General features: G+C 44.9%; 1 protein-coding gene across 2 annotated transcripts in view; it reads right to left on the bottom strand.

Annotated features, from left to right (window-relative positions):
• Positions 1 to 22,833, bottom strand: part of HPX (hemopexin) — a 114,428-nt gene that overhangs the window by 58,740 nt on the left and 32,855 nt on the right. The window contains exon 1 of one of the 2 annotated variants that reach the window (XM_088465365.1): positions 4,038 to 4,116. The exons of the other annotated variant lie outside the window; for it this stretch is intronic. Coding sequence (XP_088321491.1) covers positions 4,038 to 4,102 — 65 coding nt within the window. The 5' untranslated portion in view covers positions 4,103 to 4,116. Of the gene's footprint in view, positions 1 to 4,037; positions 4,117 to 22,833 lie in introns of those variants that run through there. 2 annotated transcript variants of the gene reach the window in all.

The raw sequence follows: 22,833 nt of genomic DNA, 5'->3' as shown, positions 1-22,833 counted from the left end.
TCTCAGTACTCACACACTCTGTACTCACACACTCCCTCACTGTACTCACACACTCATTGTACTGGCTCTCTCTGTACTCACTCTCAATGTACTCACACACACTGTACTGGCTCTCTCTGTACTCACACTCACTCACTGTACTCACACACTCTCTGTACTGGCTCTCTCTTTACTCACACTCACTGTACTCACACACTCTCACAGTACTCACACACTCTCACTGTACTCACATACTCTCTCACTGTACTCACACACTCACTGTACTGGCCTACTGTACTCACACACTCATTGTACTGGCTCTCTCTGTACTGGCTCTCTCTGTACTCACACAAACTGTACTCAAACTCTCACTGTACTCACACACTCTCACTATACTCATACACTCTCTCACTGTACTCACACACTCACTGTACTCACACTGTACTCACACACTCTGTACTGGCTCTCACTGTACTCACACACACTCTCTCACTGTACTCACACACACTCTCTCACTGTACTCACACACACTCTCTCTCTGTACTCACACTCTCTCTGTACTCACACACACTCTCTCACTGTACTCACACTCTCTCTGTACTCACACTCTCACTGTACTCACACACTCTCTGTACTGGCACTCTCTGTACTCACACACACTGTACTCACATACTCATTGTACTGGCTCTCTCTGTACTCACACACTCTGTACTCACACTCTCACTGTACTCACACACTCATTGTACTGGCTCTCTCTGTACTCACACACTCACTGTACTCACACACTCACTGTATTCACACACTCATTGTTCTGGCTCTCTCTGTACTCACACACACTATACTCACACTCTCACTATACTCACACACACTGTACTCACATACTCATTGTACTGGCACTCTCTGTACTCTCACTCTCTCTGTACTCACACACTCTCTCACTGTACTCACACACTCACTGTACTGGCTCTCTATGTACTCACACACTCTGTACTCATGCACTCACACTCTCTCATTCACTCACACACTCTCTCACTGTACCTCACTGTACTCACACACTCTGTACTCACACACTCTCTCACAGTACTCACACTCTTTGTACTGGCTCTCTCTGCACTCACACTCTCTCATTCACTCACACACTCTCTCACTGTACCTCACTGTACTCACACACTCTGTACTCACACACTCTCTCACAGTACTCACACACTCACTGTACTGGCTCACTCTGTACTCACACACTCACTGTACTCACACTCTCTCACTGTACTCACACAGTCTGTACTTACATACTCATTGTACTGGCAGTCTCTGTACTCACACACTCTGTACTCACACTCTCACTGTACTCACACACTCATTGTACTGGCTCTCTCTGTACTCACACACTCACTCTACTCACACACTCTCTCTGAACTCACACACTCACTGTATTCACACACTCATTGTTCTGGCTCTCTCTGTACTCACACACACTATACTCACACACTCTCTCACTGTACTCACACTCACTGTACTCACACACTCATTGTACTGGCTCTCTCTGTACTCACACACTCACTGTACTGGCTCTCTCTGTACGCACACACTCTGTACTCACACACTCTCTCACTGTACTGGCTCTCTCTGTACTCACACACACTGTACTCACACACTCACTGTACTGGCTCTCTCTGTACTCACACACTCACTGTACTGGCTCACTCTGTACTCACACACACTGTACTCACACACACACTTTGTAGTGGCTCTCTCTGTACTCACACGCTCTGTACTCACACTGTACTCACATACTCACTGTACTCACACACTCTCACTGTACTCACACACTCTCACAGTACTCACACACTCTCACAGTACTCACACACTCACAGTACTCACACACTCTCACTGTACTCACACACACTGTACTGTCTCTCTCTGTAGACACACACTCACTGTACTCAAACACTCTCTCACTGTACTGGCTCTCACTGTACTCACACTCTCTCACGGTACTCACACACACTCTCACGGTACTCACACACAGGGCCGGACTCACACACTCTCTGTACTCGCACTATACACTCAGTACTGACACTGTACAGTACACTCTATACTCACACTACAGGTATATACACTGTACTCACACTATACACTCAGTACTGACACTGTACAGTACACTCTATACTCACACTACAGGTATATACTCTATACTCACACTATACACTCAGTACTGACACTGTACAGTACACTCTATACTCACACTACAGGTATATACTCTATACTCACACTACAGGTATATACTCTATACTCACACTACAGGTATATACTCTATACTCACACTACAGGTATATACTCTATACTCACACTATACACTCAGTACTGACACTATACAGTACACTCTATACTCACACTACAGGTATATACACTATACTCACACTATACACTCAGTACTGACACTGTACAGTATACTCTATACTCACACTACAGGTATATACTCTATACTCACACTACAGGTATATACTCTATACTCACACTACAGGTATATACTCTATACTCACACTACAGGTATATACTCTATACTCACACTATACACTCAGTACTGACACTGTACAGTACACTCTATACTCACACTACAGGTATATACTCTATACTCACACTATACACTCAGTACTGACACTATACAGTACACTCTATACTCACACTACAGGTATATACTCTATACTCACACTACAGGTATATACTCTATACTCACACTACAGGTATATACTCTATACTCACACTATACACTCAGTACTGACACTGTACAGTACACTCTATACTCACACTACAGGTATATACTCTATACTCACACTACAGGTATATACTCTATACTCACACTACAGGTATATACTCTATACTCACACTACAGGTATATACTCTATACTCACACTACAGGTATATACTCTATACTCACACTACAGGTATATACTCTATACTCACACTATACACTCAGTACTGACACTGTACAGTACACTCTATACTCACACTACAGGTATATACTCTATACTCACACTACAGGTATATACTCTATACTCACACTACAGGTATATACTCTATACTCACACTACAGGTATATACTCTATACTCACACTACAGGTATATACTCTATACTCACACTACAGGTATATACTCTATACTCACACTATACACTCAGTACTGACACTGTACAGTACACTCTATACTCACACTACAGGTATATACTCTGTACTCACACTACAGGTATATACTCTATACTCACACTATACACTCAGTACTGACACTATACAGTACACTCTATACTCACACTACACTCAGTACTGACACTGTACAGTACACTCTATACTCACACTACAGGTATATACTCTATACTCACACTATACACTCAGTACTGACACTGTACAGTACACTCTATACTCACACTACAGGTATATACTCTATACTCACACTACAGGTATATACTCTATACTCACACTATACACTCAGTACTGACACTGTACAGTACACTCTATACTCACACTACAGGTATATACTCTATACTCACACTACAGGTATATACTCTATACTCACACTACAGGTATATACTCTATACTCACACTACAGGTATATACTCTATACTCACACTACAGGTATATACTCTATACTCACACTACAGGTATATACTCTATACTCACACTACAGGTATATACTCTATACTCACACTACAGGTATATACTCTATACTCACACTATACACTCAGTACTGACACTGTACAGTACACTCTATACTCACACTACAGGTATATACTCTGTACACACACTACAGGTATATACTCTATACTCACACTATACACTCAGTACTGACACTGTACAGTACACTCTATACTCACACTACAGGTATATACACTATACTCACACTACAGGTATATACTCTATACTCACACTATACACTCAGTACTGACACTGTACAGTACACTCTATACTCACACTACAGGTATATACCCTGTACTCACACACTCACACTATAGACACAACATACTCGCACTATGCTGTATACTCACTATACACACTTTGTGTACTCACAGTGGATAGGAGAAGCCACAGGACAGGAGACAGAGGAAAACACTGGCTGCGATACAGCCGTCCATACTGGTATACTGTGCGTATTACCTGAGTGTGTCCAAGTTCTGGAATTTATACCCAGGACAGTCAACTCCAATCACATTGCACAATCGTTTCCCAGCAGCAGAGATACACAAGTTACACAACCGCTTTCCAGCGCCGGGAAACAGATGAACCTAGTAACGGCTGATGTGTCCCCAGTGTGCGATCATTATACCATAACAATATCAACATTTCAAACTTATCTGAGAATAAACACACGGAGACAGTAATGGATTATAAAACAGGTCGGCTATTTATTTAAGAAATTAAATTTAATTCTCTTAAATATTGTATGGTGGCTGGAAGGACGACACTTACACAGAACAGCCCAACAATGCAAACTCAACAACAAAACACGGCATTGCGGGCGTATATCCGCCCTGTGGATGTCAAACCTTGCACTTGGGTATTAAGCATAGACCTTCTACCATACACAACACCACCCTTTGATGGCTGTACTGCCCCCGTAGAGGTGTTACAGTACTTCTCTACACATAATAGGTGAGCACACCCAATGCACACACACTACACCCGGGCTGATGATAAGCCGTACTTCCCGCCAATGCTAGATTCTACCTCAGAGAACCGCAGCCCGCCACCATACACACTAAACCACCTGACCTACGCTAGCCAACAAACAAACTTCCCACAAAGAAAACCAAACCAGCCTCCGTCAGATGCACCCCATCAGGCCTATAGAGATGCTTATCACGGTAGCGTATTACGGATGTGTAATAACCAAACCTCTATGAGACACATAAACTTTGCCACAGCAGCATTGATCTTCCTACGAGCCTCGTCCAAAGCCTTAGGAGAACGAGCGCCACGCCACTGCTGGCTAGGGGTAATGCAGGACCACATAAACGTAATGAAAGGCCAAGCGCCCATAATGAGGTGGAGGTCTGACACAATGTTAAGCTGTAAATCAAGGGCAATCCTGGAACCAATATCGTTCCCACCTAGACGTTTCACCAGCACTTTGGGTACACCAAATTGCCATACTGCGGCTTCAATAAAAATTAACATAACGCTTATTAGCAAGCCGATTTCCAACGCCCCAGAGCCATGATCTGTGGAACAGACAACCCAGTCACGGTGGCAGAAGTAGCTGCGACAATTCTAAAATGAATGGGTACCGAAATCCCCAGGGGAGAGGCCAATGTGAAGCAAACAGCGTCTAAAATGAATTGGAACAGATATTTGGTAAGATGCGAACCGTCTGCATGAAGCAACCATGCGCCGCCAACTACAGGCCGCAATGCCAGGCACAGCTTCGCCAGATGTACCGGGCAAATGAGGTCACCTTTACAAACCATTAGGGAGACCCAACGGCCGCGACTAATTGATCAGTTTTAGAACGCCGTATTTTGCGCGACACAGCCCCCTCCCTGATACTGACGTCCGAACGGGACATGGGCAAAACCGCTAATTTAAAAGGGGCAACTAGTTCAGAAATTCGGAAGGCGCCATGAAACGCCATCAAAGAATGCTAAACAGAAAAGATGAGCCTCATAATGAAAAACCACAACATCCTGGACGGCAGCTAGAAGCTTAAGCAATAGGGGGTCGTTGATTGGCCGTCTCTTATCAACTGGCTGAGGAGAGCGCGAGCCCAACCCGTAAGGACCTTAATAACGGCAAAGCTCTTGGTAAGATCTGGACGCCCCTTCAGTCGCGAAAGAAAGAAATGCCCGCCAGCATGCGCACAGCTACCACACGGGACCGACCGGAGACATAAAGACTCCAAACAAAAGAAACCATTGAGCAATGAGTGCTCTTGCCTCTGTGTCCGGGGTGATGGAGATAGCGTTCCCATTCAGACCAAGCCTTCTGATAGGCCCGCAACACAGCCGGAGCAAGGGATTGCTCGGCTAAGCCCTCCATGCCGGCTCGATGACCTGCCAAACATAGGGGGGGGCAGGCTCACCAACTAAACAAGCCTCAGGAGCATGCGACCTAAACCTGTCCCAATGGAAACATGAGAGCTCGTCAGCAATGTTATTGTCCGAGCCCGAAATGGGAATCGGCATGAACAAGATGTTAAATTGTAAGCAACGCAGCACTAACTGCGAAAGGGGCCTGAATGTACTCTAGCAAAACCCCGCAACGGGGGGAATTAGCAGGGCCGACGCACAGAAAGTCATCCAGGTAATGGGCTATGCCGTGCCCCCCGGGTACCAGCCTCGACGCACCAATGCAGAGAGGTGCTGAACATTTCTAAATACGCACAGGACACGGAATACCCCATAGGCTACCACTTGTCTATGTAGTATCCGTCGACCAAGCGAAAACCCATGCACCTGAACAAATCCGGGTGCAGGGGCAACAAGCGAAAAGCCGATTCAACATCCACCTTACCCATCAATGCTCCGGATCCGTGAGCCCGGACTAGCTCCAGCTCTTCATCAAAAGACTGATAAGACACCGAGCAAAGCTCCTGCGGAATGGCATCTTTAACTGATCGGCCGGATGGGCAAGACAGATGCTGAACGAGATTAAAAGAACCGGGCGTCTTCTTAGGGACCACGCCAATGGGGACAATACCAAGTCCTCTAATCGGTGGTTCGAGAAAGGGACCGATAATGCGACCGAGCCTCACTTCTTTATGGTCTTTGGGCCTGATTCAGAGCCGTTCGCTATTTGCGGTCGTTCGTTCAAAAACAAGGGGTGGCTATTCAAATGATCCGTTCGCAAATTGCAGTCTGTTCACACCTCTAAGTCTGAGCGAGCGAGCAAAACATACGCTCGTTTATTTGATAAAAACGCCCCCTGGCCGCTCGCACCATACGTCATGTCCGCTATTTATTAGATTAATCGAGTACATCGACCAGCGTATGAACTGCTCGCTATTCTTGTGGTTGGTTTTTGCTACCACAATCTTGCGAGCAGTTCTGGCTATAAAATAACCCAGTGACGTGGTCAATGACGCTGCTGTATTAATTATGCACACCCATAAAACGCCCGTTTTGACCTTTAAGCATGCCTGCGTTCTGATCTCCACTCCCCATTTTCAAGCACCTTCCCCTGTTACCACCCACATACGCCTCATTCTGTCACTCAAAATAGCAGGCATTCGCTATATTGCGAGCACATGAATTTCGGCCGCACTGACTGGTTCGCGCATGCGTATAACGATCCGTACGCATGCGCAGATGTGCGAACATCGCTCGGAACGAGCGTATTGCCGCTAGCGAGTGGCTCTGAATGAGGGCCTTTGTCCCTAACGATGTGCGGCAGCTCTATTGCTGATCGAAGTTTCTGCGGAGAACCCACAGGCACAACTGAAGCTATCGGCAAACTAAAACCAACTTAAAACCGTCACTCAAAAACTGCACCACAACTGCGTCAGGGTACCAAGCGAGCCATTTCGCCACGGCATCTAGATTAACTGGGGAGAAAGCTTTAACTAGCAGGCCCGGGGCCGGGAGGCTTTCTGGGGGCCGGGAAAGCAACAGGTTTCGAGCAGCCGGAAGCTGGGTGGGCGTCGCCGCATTTTCCTACAGAGGTGGCGAAAACATCACCATTGGCCAAAAACACTGAGTTGAATTAAATGCGAAGCACTTACCCTTACTGCTGGTGGACGAGCCAGACCGGCCAGCGCCTAATTTTCTCTGCTGGTTAACCACAGCCGGGGGAAAATTTGGGGTCCTGAGTAACGACGAGCCAAACCTCGACATCCTTGCACCCAAAATCAATAACAGGGAGCATGTCCTGCTTACAATGAAAAATCCTCGTCTTAAACAAGCCAGGCAACCCCTCGGCCGGACCTCTGCATACTATGAATAAGGTGAAAGTATCAAATGATATTGGGGTGTTCTGCGGGGTGAGTTTCTAAATAGCAGGCCGGGAAGACAAATATCCCCACCTGCCAATTAAAATAAGTCTGGAAAACTTCCAAACCAACACCGCCTTAGCGCTTAGCGGCCACGGCCACCGTGAGAACCAGGATGCACGCCTGAAAGCTCTAGCAGTCCCTGGAGAGAATACTCAGCTCACCACTCACCTCCACGCCTGGCGTCTGGACGCACGAGAACGCCAGCACAGTGGTGAGTAGAGACCGATCCCAGGCTGCATTCCTGACATCTAGTAAATACCGGCTGCTTTTGCCCATAGATGCTGGACAGCTTTAGTCTTACACTGCAGTTTAGACATCCCCCCCCTCACATTTATCTCTCTCTGCACATTTTGAGCCGTATTCTAAGTTTTTGCTACTGCATACGAAACATGTCTCCTGATTGTGCTGCCCCACCTGCAGTGCCACATGGTTTTACCAAGGTGCCAAGTTACTGGCTCTTTGTGCTTTGGGCCTGATTCAGACCTGTTCGCTAGGCTGAGTTTGCATGTAGACTGCCCATGTATGCCATCTGCGCATGCGTACAAGATAAAGTGCGCGTGCGCAAACTAGTCCATGTGATCGGGAAGCGTTTGCACCCCGTACATAGATCCCTCACTAGAATGAGTGACAGGACGAGGCGTTTGTGGGTGGTAACAGGGGATGGAAACTGGGGAGTGGTGGTGCGAACACAGATGTGTGTGTGCGTCTAAACGCCATTTCAGTGGCATGCATAATTAAGATGCAGCGTCAGCATACACGTCACATGGCTGAATTACACACAGCAGCACTCGCATCCCTTGTGGTATAGTATGTGTGTTTAAGTTTTGGATCTTTATTTCTTCTAAAAAAAAATCATAAAAACAGCTAAAATCACATAATTTGGGGGTGTTTTTGTTCCTACAGTATTATTACCCTCAATAACATTAATTTCCTCTCATTTCCAGTCTATTTTGACCACCTCACAATATTGTTTTCATCCAGTTTAGGCTAGAGATGAGTGGGTTCGGATCTCAGGGATCAACCCACCCTAACTTAGGGGATCCGAGTCAGGTCCAGGCTGGCACGGGTTTTACCCACCTGACTCAGATCTCAATATGAGGCAAAACATCATCATCCTGCTGTCAGATGCTCACGGGTTTTTTGGATTGTGTAAAAGGTCCTGCGATTGCCGCCATTTTCATTCCGGCTGTGGAGAGTGAAGAGGGAGGGAGCTGTGCTGTGCATAGGGGCTGGCTACAGTTGTGTTGTCACTCAGGGGCTGGCTGTTGTCCTGTTCATAGGGGTGGACTGGCTGTAGTCCATAGGGGCTGTGCTGTTCTGTTGTGTTGTCCAGGGGGTGTTCTGTTCATCAGGGGTACTCTTCACCCCCCAGTGTGAAAATAAATATATATATATTTTTTATTTATGTGTGTGCATTAGCCACACTTATTATCAGCAACGTAGGTGCACAGGTGTGCGGTCTGTGTCATTCATGAAAGGGCTGCAGCCTAATTAAGGGGTCCTCTTCCCCCCCCCATGTGCCCCCCCCAAAAAAAAATTCCTGTGTGCGTGTTAACAATCCGCACTTATCCACAATGTAGCTGCACTAGGGGTGTTGCCTGTGCCATTTATCAAGGGGCTGCTGGCTCGTTCAGGGGGTGCTTCTCCACCAGTGTGAAAAAAATAAAAACGATTTTTTTGTGCATGCATGATAGCCACACTTATCAGCAAATGTAGCTGCGCAAGGGTGCTGTCTGTGTCGTTTATCAAGAGGCTGCTGCCTCATTCGGGTGCTCTCCCTCCCAAGTACCCCCCCCCAAAAAAAATAATGAATCAATCAATGTTTTTTTTCTGTGTGCATGCTTTAGACATGGCATCACAAACGCCTCTGCTGAGATTTGCATAAACATTTTCAAAGGTGAAAATAGAGGATATGGTTTAAAAAAAAATAGAATAAAGCAGCTAAAACTGCATTCTCTGATTATAGTGTCCCTACTCCCAGTCCCTACCCATGGCCCAACTACCTGAATTCAGCGAGTCAGAGGGGCAACTCCATGCAACTGTATCCCAGAGTGCAGCTGCTCCTCCTGTAGTCCAGGTCAGAAGATGTGTAGGGTGGGTGGTGATATGGACTAATATGAATCCCCAATCTAACAGGGAGCGCAGCTGTAATTTATATACAACACAGGATGGGATGATGATATAGGCTTGGGTGATGGTATAATCTGGGGTGATATATACATCATCTTCTTCACACAATATTAATTTGTCCCTGCTGGAATCCACCATTACAGGTGCCTCTATAATTTTTGCATGTAATTGATGCTAAAGGTCTTTCTTGTAGAATTTGTAGGTCATTTTGATGGGCATCATCTTTTCCACATTTTGGGGAAGTATTCTCAAGCCGATCACTGACAAGGTTCCTGGCTGTGCTGAAAACTCTTTCTGAGTACACACTGGAGGGTGGGCAGCTCAAGTAAATCAAAGGCAGTTTTGTGTAAGGGACCCAAATTGCCTCTTTTTCCTGTCAGTAGTTATTTACATCTCTTCAGATCTGTGTCCATTGGGAAGAAAAAACAATGTCTTCATCCCTTCTGGGATGAAAATACACTCCCAGCAGCAGGCATGGTGCTCAAGACACAACATAAAACTTAAACCTTAAATGTTGCATTTGCTACTCTGTTCCGCTTGACCAACATATCTGCTCTGGTTAAGTGGACAATGGGTACAATGGCAGTTTGAACTGAAGGCCTCTAACTAACAATGTTTTTTTAATGTCCCTGTACAAGTTGGGTAATGCTATTTTGGAAGGTTTGCAAAGGATTATTTAACAGTCAATTGTTTTTGGAAAGCACTCTTCCTGGTCCCCTTCTGGGATGAAAATCCACTCCCAGCCACAGAAGCAGGTGCAGGATTCTCAAGAAAGACATAACATAAGGCCTTAAATCAAGGGTAGCCAACTTCTGTCCTTGAGAGCTACTAACATTGCATGTTTTCCAGACCACCTAGCTGGTGCACAGGTGTATTCATTACTCACCAACACATTTGGAAAGATCCACAGGTGGAATTAATTACTTGTTACACTTGTGATTCTGTGAGGAGACCTGGAAAACATGCACTGTTGGTAGCTCTCGAGGACCAGGGTTGGCTATCCCTGCCTTGGCTATCTCTTACGCCTGTCCACATATCTGTGCTGGTTAAGTGGCATTTTGAGGCCACTAACTATATTTTTTTTTATGTCCCTCTACAGGTTGGGAAATGCTTTTTTATGTGGAAAGAAAGCACTACTAGAAGTCTTCCTGGTCCCCTTGTGGGATGAGAAAATCCACTCCCAGCAGCAGGCATGGCCCTCAAGGATTCTACTGGGGCAAGGACTGATGGGAATGTGTCAAATATTTTTTTGTAAATGCCTCCTCCCTCATAAAATTTTTTCAAAAAATTAAAAAACAAATTACTACCAATCAACCCTTCTTGTCCCTGCCCTGATTTCAACTACTTTCATACTCCAACTCCCTCAGGCCTCTCTTGAATAATAAAAACATTTGTTTCATGATGTTCCATGTTGGAAGTTGAACTGACACGTTTGTGCCACCCACTGCTGCCACTTAGCTTAGTCAGCCAGCTAGCTTGGTGCAAATTTTGGGCCTATTTTGGATTTCAGAATATTCCGTATCTTGGAATATTTGCATACAATAATGAGATCTTGGGAATGGGACCCAAATCTAAACACAGAATACATTTATGTATTATATACAGCTTGTACACAGAGCCTGCAGGTCATTTTATACTGTATTTTAATAATTTTGTGCTTTAAACAAAGTATGTGTACGTTGAACCATCAGAAAGCAAAGGTTTCACTGTATTAGTCATGCTAAAAATATTCCATATATCGGAATATTTCTAAATGGGAGACTCAACCTGTATTCCTATTTTTGATTTTAGTTGAAATAAATACAGTATGAAACTTTTTTTTTAAAAGTAAGCATCCGAGAAGCGGCACAATAACACGGCAGCAAAAAAAATATATAGGACATCTATTAAAAACTTTGGCAACACTGCATTGGCAGCAAGGATAGCAGTTTCATAAACTATAAAATTAAAAATGTCAGGCAGCAATGCCCCAAACAGCACATAATGCAAAAAACAAGGTGCAAGATGGAATTATCCTTGGGCCCTTCCACACAGGGACTGCCAATTGTGGCTGAAGCAATTGGTTTGCTTGGGCCCGCACAAAACAAGCCACCAAGGGGCAGCTGACATTGCTGGCAATGATCTCTCCGTGCACAAACTGGCTTTACAAGAGGCAAGATGTTGTCACCATCATCCGATTCCTCACGCTCATCAGTGTGTACATCACCTTCACACAATATTTATTCATCCCCGCTGGAATCCACCATTACAGCCTTAGGTGCCTCTGTAATTTTTGGATGTAATTGGCGGTAAAGATCTTCCTCGTGAAATTTGTAGTTAATTTTGTTGAACATCATCTTTTCCACATTTTGAGGAAGTAGCCTCCTACGCCGATCGCTAACAAGGTTCCCGGCTGTGCTGGAAACTTTTTCTAAGTACACACTGGAGGGTGGGCAGCTCAAGTAAAGCAAAGGCAGTTTGTGCAAGGCCTCCAAATTGCCTATTTTTTCCTGCCAGTAGTGAAACAGACTGTCTGACATGCCTATTTGGTCACTATCACTAAAATAGTCCTCAACCATTCTTTGAATGGTGACCATATCATTTGGAGTTACGGTAGAGGTCTCATTAATTGTAGGCAATTCTTTTAGACCTGACCAGATGGTAAAACTTGGTTGTGTTGACTCTACTGCATTACCAGTGGACCTTTTTTTGGGAAAGTTTAGTTTTTTTCCTGGCAACAGCTACATCATGTGCCGCTTGAGCTTACAATTTGCTTACCAAGAGCTCTTTGCATCTCTTCAAATCTGTGTCCATTGGCAAGAAATACATGATGTATGACTTAAACCTAGGATCAAGCATGGTCGCCATAATGTATTGCTCTGATTGGAAGATCCTGACAACCCTTGGATCCTGGTGAAGCGAATAAAGGACTTGATCTACAAGTCTGGCATACTTTGAAGAATCTCTTGGTTTCAGCTCCTCATTCAGTTTTTTAAGCTGCTTTTCCAACCATCTAATGAGGGGAATTACCTGACTCAAGCTGGCAGTGTCTGAACTCACTTCACAGGTGACTACTTTGAAGGGTGTCGGCACTCTGCATAACACGGAAAGTATTTTCCACTGAGCTTGAGTAAGGTACAGTCCCAATCCTCTTCCTTTGTCAAACTTTGTTGTGTAGCTTTGGATGGCTTTGTGCTGTTCCTCCATCCGCTCAAGCATCTAAAAGGGTGGAGTTCCACCTCATAACTACCTCTTGCTTCAGCTGGTGACAGGACAAATTCCCCATTTCTTGCAGGTGCTGCAATCTTCTACAAGCACCTCCTGAATGGGGAAAATGCCCAGAAATTTTGCTGGCCAAGGAGAGCATCTCCTACATGGCCCTGTAATTTTTTTAAAAAAATTGCACCACCAAGTTAATAGTGTGAGCAAAACATGGGACATGTTGGAATTCACCCAGCTGTGATGCTCTCACAATATTGGTGGTGTTGTCAGAAATCACAAATTCCGAGAGAGTCCAAGCGAGGTAAACAATTTTGCAATGACTTCCCTGACGTTGCCCGCAGTATGCCTCTTAGTGAAACTGGTGATACGCCGAGTAGCCTGCCTCTGAATAAGCTGCTTTTTCTTAGAGGTTCCTGCTGCCACTGAAGGCAATACACCCACCCAGTGGGCTGTAACAGTCATGTAATCTTGCATTTGCCCTGTTCCACTTGTCCACATATACAGTGCATCCAGAAAGTATTCACAGCGCTTCACTTTTTCCACATTTTGTTATGTTATAGCCTTATTCCAAAATGGAATAAATTCATTTTTGTCCTCAAAATTCTACACACAATACCCCATAATGACAACATGTAAAACGTTTTTTTTTAGATTTTTGTAAGTTTAATTGTGTGTAGAATTTTAATGAAAAAAAAAGAATTTATTCCATTTTGGAATAAGTCTGTAACATAACTTAATGTGGATAAAGTGAAGCGTTGTGAATACTTTCCGGATGCACTCTATGTGGTTAAGTGGACAGTGGTTACAACAGAATTTTGGAGGACACAAAGTTTTTTTTAATGTCCCTGTACAGGCTGGGAATTGCTTTTCTAGTGAAGTGGAACCTAGATGGGATTTGGTAGCGGGGACAGAGGCCCTCAATTAACTGTCCCAAATCCACTGCACTAATGGCAGATATCGGACGCACATCTAATAGCATCATAGCTGTTATGGTGTCAGTGATCCACTGTGCAACTGTTGTCATACCTGCTCCCACTTGCAAAGGATTTTTTAACAGTCAATTGTTTTTTAGAACTACTACTAGTAGTCATCCTGGTCCCCTTCTGGAATGAAGATCCACTCCCAGCAGCAAAAGCAGGCATAGTGCTCAAGGAATCTTCAGCAGAATTCAGGATAGGGGAGGACTGAGAGCCTTATCAAATTGGATGCAGGACTAATTCCATGATTGAGGATAATGTTGATGAAGGTGTTGGTGGTGAAGATGCCAGGTGCTTGGATCTAGCAGAAGGTAGCTAGCTGATGCTGGACTGCTCGTTATTACTTTTTTAGCCAAAGTTTCTGAATTTTGCAAACACTTTTGATGGATGCGCTATAGATGATGTAACAGGGAGGTTTCTAGATGGTTAGGTTCCCTACCTCTACTTACTCTGGCATGACAATGGGTACAGATGGCTTGACAATTGTTGTCCGGATTTGGGTAGAACTTAGTCCACACACAGAAGAAGTGGATTTAATTTTGTTTTATGCTCAGGCATGACAATGGCCTTTTCCTTATCATGGGCAACAACTGTTTCACTGGGGCCTGATTTACATCAACAAAATTCTCATCATCCTTATTAGCATCAGCTACACACATATCCTCCTCATCCTGGTGCTCTTCCACAGAAGCATCCTCAATTTCTATGTCAGCATGTTGACTTGTGCTGCTCATCCGCACATTTGCAGAGGATGCACAAGTGGTGTAAGGAGGCTCCTCTGAGTACAGTATTGGAAAGGTTAGTCTCACACATGGCACCCGCCAACACACTCAGGCCCTCATTCAGAGGCACTCACAAGAAGCGAGCGCTCGTTCTGAATGAGGGCGGCCACTTCATTTTTTAAGTGCAGCCTCCTGGTCATTAGGTAAGCTGTGGGTCACCACCCACAGCTTAACGACTGACCAGGTTGATGGTCGCGATGGTGAACACCATCGCGACAATCAGGGCTTGCAACGAGACCCTAAGGTTGGGTCTCAGCAGCCGCAAGCCCCAGGGAGCTTCCTGCTCTGAAAGAGCAGGAAACTCACCACTGACATCACTGATGATGTCAGTGCGGCTGCCAACAAAACGGTAGTCGTTCGTTAAGGAACGCCTCCATTTTGGAAACCACCCCCCCGGCCTGCCTACAAAACGGGGTGAGCTGTCGATCAACATAGACAGCCGCCCCTTTTGTAGAGAGCTCCGGAGCTTGCGCACGCAGTGCAGTCACTGCACGTGCGCAGGGCTAACCATCGACCCGGTTGGGAGCACATTGGTGCTTGCAACCGGGTCTGAATGAGACCCTTAGACTCTCTTCAGGGATTTGTGACATTTCTCAGCGTACAGTTGGTTCCTGTGCCTTTAACGATTTTCTTTTTTTGAAACGTCTACAGGGAGAATGACTTATATCATCATAAGAGGCAGAACCATGAGTCATAAATAAAGGCCAATGGCTTAACCTTTCTTTACCACTTCATGTGGTGAAAGGCATATTACAATTTTATGTCTTTCTGCAGATAACTTAGTGTTATAAGATTTTATATGATTAAGAAAAGAATAATAAACTGCGCTACCACTTAAGCTGCACACACACTGATTTTAGTAAATTTTTTCATTTACTAAATGTAATGAACGATTTCTTTGAACTACAAATGATTTTTGCATATTCCCTTACTGAAAATCGTTGAGTCAGTCTGACTTAACTACAAACTACAAAACAAAACGTGAACGCACATGAACGATAATCGTTTATCATTTTAACTTAGAAGTGAACGATTTTCTCAATGATTGAACGATAACTGATATCGTTAATGATAATCGTTCGAAAAATCGTGTGTATGCACCTTCAGTGTCACAATATTTTTTATGAATAAGAAAAGAATAACACACTGCGCTACCACTTAGTGTCACAATACGTGGATGAATTTTATTTAACTATTATTTTTTTTACACTGGGGAAGAGCACCCCTTTATATACTGCAGCCCCTTCCCCTTTATATACTGCAGCCCCATGCCCCTCTATATACTGCAGCCCCCTGCCCCTCTATATACTGCGGCCCCCTGCCCCTTGATTGATAGGACAACAGTGAGAGGAGCCCCAGCCTGACAACACTGCACCCTTGAGAAGATGAGCACAGACAGAGCAGCAGAGATCACGTCAGTTCTGTACATTCCCCACAGCCGGAGTGATAATAGCGCTGATCACCAGGGCATTTATAGAATCCAAAACCCGTGAGAATCAGAGAGCGGAATGATGACGTTTTGGATTCAGACTTAGGTGGGAAAACCCGAGCCAGACTCAGATCCCCTATGTTCTCTGAGAACCGGACCCGCTCATCTCTACTAATAATTATTCTATATGACGGTGCTGCAACATTATACAGCACAGACCCATCAGCCCAGATTGGCACCATTCAAACCCAGACAGAATTGTCTTTAAACAGATATATTTATACAGAAATGTAGGAATTATTTTTATTACTGAATATTCTGTGTGATCTTGCAGATATCATTTAGATTTGTAGCATTATTGTGAGATTGTATTTGTTATTACATTTTATTTATAGGGCGCCACAAGAGGTCCACAGCGCCGTACATACAGTAAAGGGTTCACAGAACATTACAGTACAGTAACCAACTTATAAACAGAGCACAAGTAACAATTCTCAGTACACAGTACAGCTGGGAAGGTGACGGCTGTCATAGAAGTGCTAGAGAAGAGGCTGTGAGACAGTGGGGAGGAGGACCCTGCTCCTAGGAGCTTACAATCTAAGGGAGAGGGGAGACAGACAGATGACATGAGGCATGAATGTGTAGAGGGGGACCTGAGTACAGGAAGTAGGTGAGGTAGAGATGGCTGAGGCGGGAGGGACAGAGACTTGGTGACGGTTATGTGGTGCAAAGGTATGCTTTTGTCACGATTGGTGTCTGTGAGTTACCAGTCTCAGGTGATGAGCAGGATTCAATGGAGACTGGCATGACTGGAACCACAGATGACGTAGATAGCTCTATTGCATAATTTATGTAGCAGTGAGAACTGCCTTTGATGATAAATGACAGGAACTTGGAACTTGACTCTGGACTGGAATAACGTGGATTGAATTGAAGAACTTGGAACTTGACTCTGGACAGGAGTGACGCAACAATGACTTAAGAGTAATCAGGTAATGCTGAAATGAGGGCTAAACAGGGTAATCTGGAAATGCTGTGACAAGGCTGGAACTCAGGTGCAGGCTGGATTGGGTAATAGGGAATAATAGGTTAAGGAAGGAATGGGCAGGTCTGCAAATTTTAGGTTCAGGGTAGAAGGAGCAGGAGTTGATCCAAAGCAGGTAGCAAGGCAGGGTAACACGGTTCAGGTTTGCAGGGTGCCAGGGACCAACCAGGAATAGGGCAAGCATCAGGACACAAGACTAAGGTCAGGAGCACAGGAACTCACTTAGCTAAAACTGAAACACATGAGTTGCACTAGCCTGGGAACTAGCAGGATTTCTGGATGCTCCAGGAATTGCTGTAAGCAGGACTTCTGGATTTACCAGGTATTTGCTGTAGCAGGATTTCTGGATGAACAGGTCTAGGAACCAGCGGGAGCCTGGGATACACTTGTACTGAGAAGTGAACTACACACTATGGGAAGTAATGAGATGTTCAGGCCCATAATGCTATCAGGGGAAGATATATACCCTGGGTCTGGCTGCAATTGGTGGCTATGGACAGGTGGTCTGGCAGTAGCATTCTGAGTGGTGGAAGGCACAACATGCAGAGGGAGTACTTATCTCTGCAGCACTGAGAATCAGAACCACACCTGCGATTCCAATCAAGACTAGCAGTGCTCACAGACAGAGGAGAGACCAGGTGAACAATCAGTGTGGAAGGGAATGCATACAGAGAAGTGCTGCAGCCAGCATGATCAGAGCAGGTCCTCCAGGCAATTTACACATATAGATCTATGGAGACAGCTGGCAGTGGTAAGTCAACAGGCAAAAGGTGAAAACTAGACAGGTTCATGACAGCTTTGATGAACAGGTGGGTTTTCAGTGCACGTTTGAAGCTCTGCAAGGTCAGGGAGAGCCTATTCGAGTGAGAGAGCTCATTCCAGTGAAGGGGGCTGCACGAGCAAAATCTTGGATACGCGCATGAGATGAAGTAACCAGGGTGGAGGAGAGGTAGCAGTCATTGGCAGACCAAAGTGAGTGGGAGGGAGTATGTAAGGAGATGAGGTTTGAGATGTAGGGAGCAGTAGAGTTAGAGAGGGCCTTATACGTGAAGGTGAAGTGCAGGTTTTGGCAGAGGGGAGCAGCAGAAGTGGAATGGTGGAAAAGGAAGATAAGTCTAGCTGCCGCATTGAGAACAGACTGGAGGGGAGCAAGATTGCAACATGGGATGCCAGTAAGGAGAAGGTTGCAGTATTCAAGCAGAGAAATGATTAGTGAATGAATAATCAGTTTGGTAGCAATTTGGGAAAGGAAAGGCCTAATACGAGTGATGTTGCATAACTGGAGCAGACAGGATTGAGCCAGAGATTGAATGGGGGGTGTGAAGGAGAGGGTGGAGTCAAGGGTGACACCCAAGCAGCGAAGTTGGGGGGCAGGGGAGATGATTGTGTTGTCAACAGTGATAGTGAGATTGGTTGGAGTGGAGACTCTATTAGGGGGAAAGATGATGAGTTCTGTTTTGTCCATGTTGAGCTTGAGAGAGTGCTCAGACATCCAGGAAGAGATGGCGGAGAGGACAGATGGGGAGAGTTCAGGAGAGGAGAGGTATAGTTGTGTGTCATTGGCATAGAGGTGGTATTGGAGACCAAAGGAGCTTATGAGTTCTCCTAGTTTAGAAGTATACAGGGAGAAGAGCAGTGGACACCAACGGGAAGGGTGGAAGGGGGGGAGGTGGAGCTGGAGGAAGACCCAGAGAAGGAGCGGTTGGTGAGGTAAGAAGTGAACCAGGCATGGACAGTGTTAGAGATGCCAAAAGTCTGAAGGGTGCGAAGGAGGAGAGTATGATCGATGATCGTGTCAAGGGCACAGGAGGATGAGCAGAGAGAAGTGGCCCCTGGATTTGGCTGCAAGCAGGTCAAGGATGGAGTTGTCAGAGAGATAACTGGTGATGCGGCTGTAGACAAGCCGCTCAAGTAGTTTGGAGGCAAAAGGGAGATGAGAAATGGGGCGGTAATTGGCAGGTGAGGACGGGTCAAGGTTGGGATTTTTAAGAATAGGTGTGACAAGAGCATGCTAGAATGGTGAGGGAAAGATGCTGGTGGAGAGAGATAAGTTGAAAAGGTGAGCAAGGTGGGAGCAGGCAGTGGAGGAGAGGGAGCGTAGAAGGTGAGTAGGGAGGGGGTCAAGGGGGCAGGTGGAAGGGGGAGAGGACAAGATGAGGGAGTCTACCTCATCACCTGTGGTGGGGCTGAAGAAGAACAAGATGGGGTGGCCGGGAGGTGCGGATGGTGGGATAGCCGGGAGGTAGGGTTGCAGCATGGAGATTCGAGGATATACTGTGACGAATTGCCTCAATTTTGGAAGAGAAGAAGGAGGAAAAGTCAAATGCAGTGTGAGAGGATGGCACGGGTGGAGGAGAGTGTTGAAAGTACCAAAGAGGCGGCGGGGATTGGAGGACTGAGAGGAGATGAGCGACTGGAAGAAGGATTGCTTGGCAAGGGAGAGGGCCGAGCTGTAGGAAGAGAGGACAAACTTGAAGTGAAGAAAGTCTGCCAAAGAGCGAGATTTCCTCCAGAGGGGCTCGGCTGTGCGTATTCATTTTTGGTGAAACCGGGTCAGTTTGGAGTGCCAGAGGGGGACAGAGTAGGAGGGGGCAATGGAGCAAAGTGCAGAAATGAGGGTGATGTTGTAGAAGGAGGCTGCCTGGTTAGGGCAGGCCATGGTTGATAGAGGAGAAAGGAGAGTATCAAGTGAGAAAGACAGGACAGCAGGGTCGAGAGACTCAAGATTGCGTCTGGTGATGGTGGCTTTGGGTGAGGGGAGGAGTGGAGGACTTGAGAGAGTGAAGGAGAGTAGATGGCGGTCAGAGGTGGAAGGGAGAGTTGAAGTCAGAGAGCACACAGATGGGTGAAGACGAGGTCAAGGTAGTGGCCGAGGCAGTGGGTAGCAGCGGAGGTCCATTGAGAAAGTCCAAAGGAGGAGGAGAGGGCAAGAAGATTGGTGGATGCAGGATTAGTGATGTCAATAGGGATGTTAAAGTCACCAAGGATTATAGAGGGGAGGTCAGCAGAGAGGCAGTGGGGAATCCAGGTGGCAAAGTTGTCAAGGAATTGGGTGGGGGAGCCTGGAGGACGGTAGATGACTGCAACATGGAGATGAATGGGGTAGAAGAGACAGATAGAGTGGACCTCAAAAGGCAGAGAAAGGGAGGGCACAGGTGGGACAATGCGAAAGGTGCAGTTGAGGATGCCAACTCCGCCACATTGGCGGTTGTCAGGTCTGAGAGTGGGTGAAGGAGAGGCCCCCATAGGAAAGCGCAGCAGGGGAGGCGGTGTCAGAGGAGGAGAGCCAGGCTTCAGTGATAGCGAGAAGATTTACAGAGAGTGGGAAATAAAGAGGTCGTGGATAGCGAGCAGTTTATTGCAGACGGATCTGGTATTCCAGAGGGCACAGGAAATTGGGAGGGAGGGGACGGGGGATATGTGGATGAGATTGTCTGGGTTGTGTGTGAGGGGGTGTGGGCTAGATCTAAGGAGATTGTTGGTATGGGGCAGGGGCGAGGAGGCATGGTGGCTGACACAGGGTTGAGGGAGAGCAAAGGATGACAGGTGAGCAAATAGTGGAGGTACTGTAGGCAGGGAAGCACAGCAGAGGATGCAGGTATTAGAGGGGAGGTAGACAATTAGGCAGTGTATTATGGCGGTGAGGTAGTGGTAGAGAGGTGGTAAGTAGCGTAGGCAAAATAAAAGTAAATAATACACTGGTAAGAAGTACATTTAGACAGGGCGATCATGTGTATATAATGCAAATTACATTGTTTGGGATGTGCATTCAGATGTGTTTATGGGGCCTATTCATCAACACTAAAATAACGTTTTAAGGACATTTTCCTTAAATAACATTATTTTGGTATTCATGAACAGACTTAGCACAGGAGATATCACAGATATCTCCTTGCCAAGTTCCCCTGCGTTAATTTCCACACTTCCCATACATTAGTACATTAGTACATTAGTATGGGGATATTAGTACATTAGTATAGGTACATTAGTATGGGTACATTAGTACATTAGTATGGGTACATTAGTACATTAGTACATTAGTATGGGTACATTAGTATGGGTACATTAGTACATTAGTATGGGTACATTAGTATGGGTACATTAGTATAGGTACATTAGTACATTAGTATAGGTACATTAGTATATTAGTATGGGTAGATTAGTACATTAGTATGGGTACATTAGTACATTAGTATGGGTACATTAGTACATTAGTATAGGTACATTAGTACATTAGTACATTAGTATGGGTACATTAGTACATTAGTATGGGTACATTAGTACATTAGTATAGGTACATTAGTACATTAGTATGGGTACATTAGGACATTAGTACATTAGTATGGGTACATTAGTACATTAGTATGGGTACATTAGTACATTAGTATATTAGTATGGGTACATTAGTACATTAGTATGGGTACATTCGTACATTAGTACATTAGTATGGGTACATTAGTATGGGTACATTAGTATGGGTACATTAGTATGGGTACATTAGTATGGGTACATTAGTATAGGTACATTAGTACATTAGTATGGGTACATTAGTACATTAGTACATTAGTATGGGTACATTAGTACATTAGTATAGGTACATTAGTACATTAGTACATTAGTATGGGTACATTAGTACATTAGTATGGGTATATTAGTACATTAGTACATTAGTATGAGTACATTAGTACATTAGTACATTAGTATGGGTACATTAGTACATTAGTATGGGTACATTAGGACATTAGTACATTAGTATGGGTACATTAGTACATTAGTATGGGTACATTAGTACATTAGTATATTAGTATGGGTACATTAGTACATTAGTATGGGTACATTAGTACATTAGTACATTAGTATGGGTACATTAGTACATTAGTATGGGTACATTAGTACATTAGTATGGGTACATTAGTACATTAGTATGGGTACATTAGTATTGGTAGATTAGTACATTAGTACATTAATATGGGTACATTAGTACATTAGTACATTAGTATGGGTACATTAGTATTGGTAGATTAGTACATTAGTATGGGTACATTAGTATTGGTAGATTAGTACATTAGCACATTAGTATTGGTAGATTAGCATGGGTAGATTAGTACATTAGTATGGGTACATTAGTACATTAGTATGGGGACATTAGTACATTAGTATGGGGACATTAGTACATTAGTATGGGGACATTAGTATGGGTACATTAGTATGGGTAGATTAGTACATTAGTATGGGTACATTAGTACATTAGTATGGGTACATTAGTATGGGTACATTAGTATGGGTAGATTAGTACATTAGTATGGGTAGATTAGT

The sequence above is a fragment of the Taudactylus pleione genome, unplaced genomic scaffold (genome assembly GCF_031769625.1).
Source record: "Taudactylus pleione unplaced genomic scaffold, aTauple2 ptg001978l, whole genome shotgun sequence".
NCBI lineage: Eukaryota > Metazoa > Chordata > Amphibia > Anura > Myobatrachidae > Taudactylus > Taudactylus pleione.
This window is presented reverse-complemented; position numbering and strand designations above follow the sequence as displayed.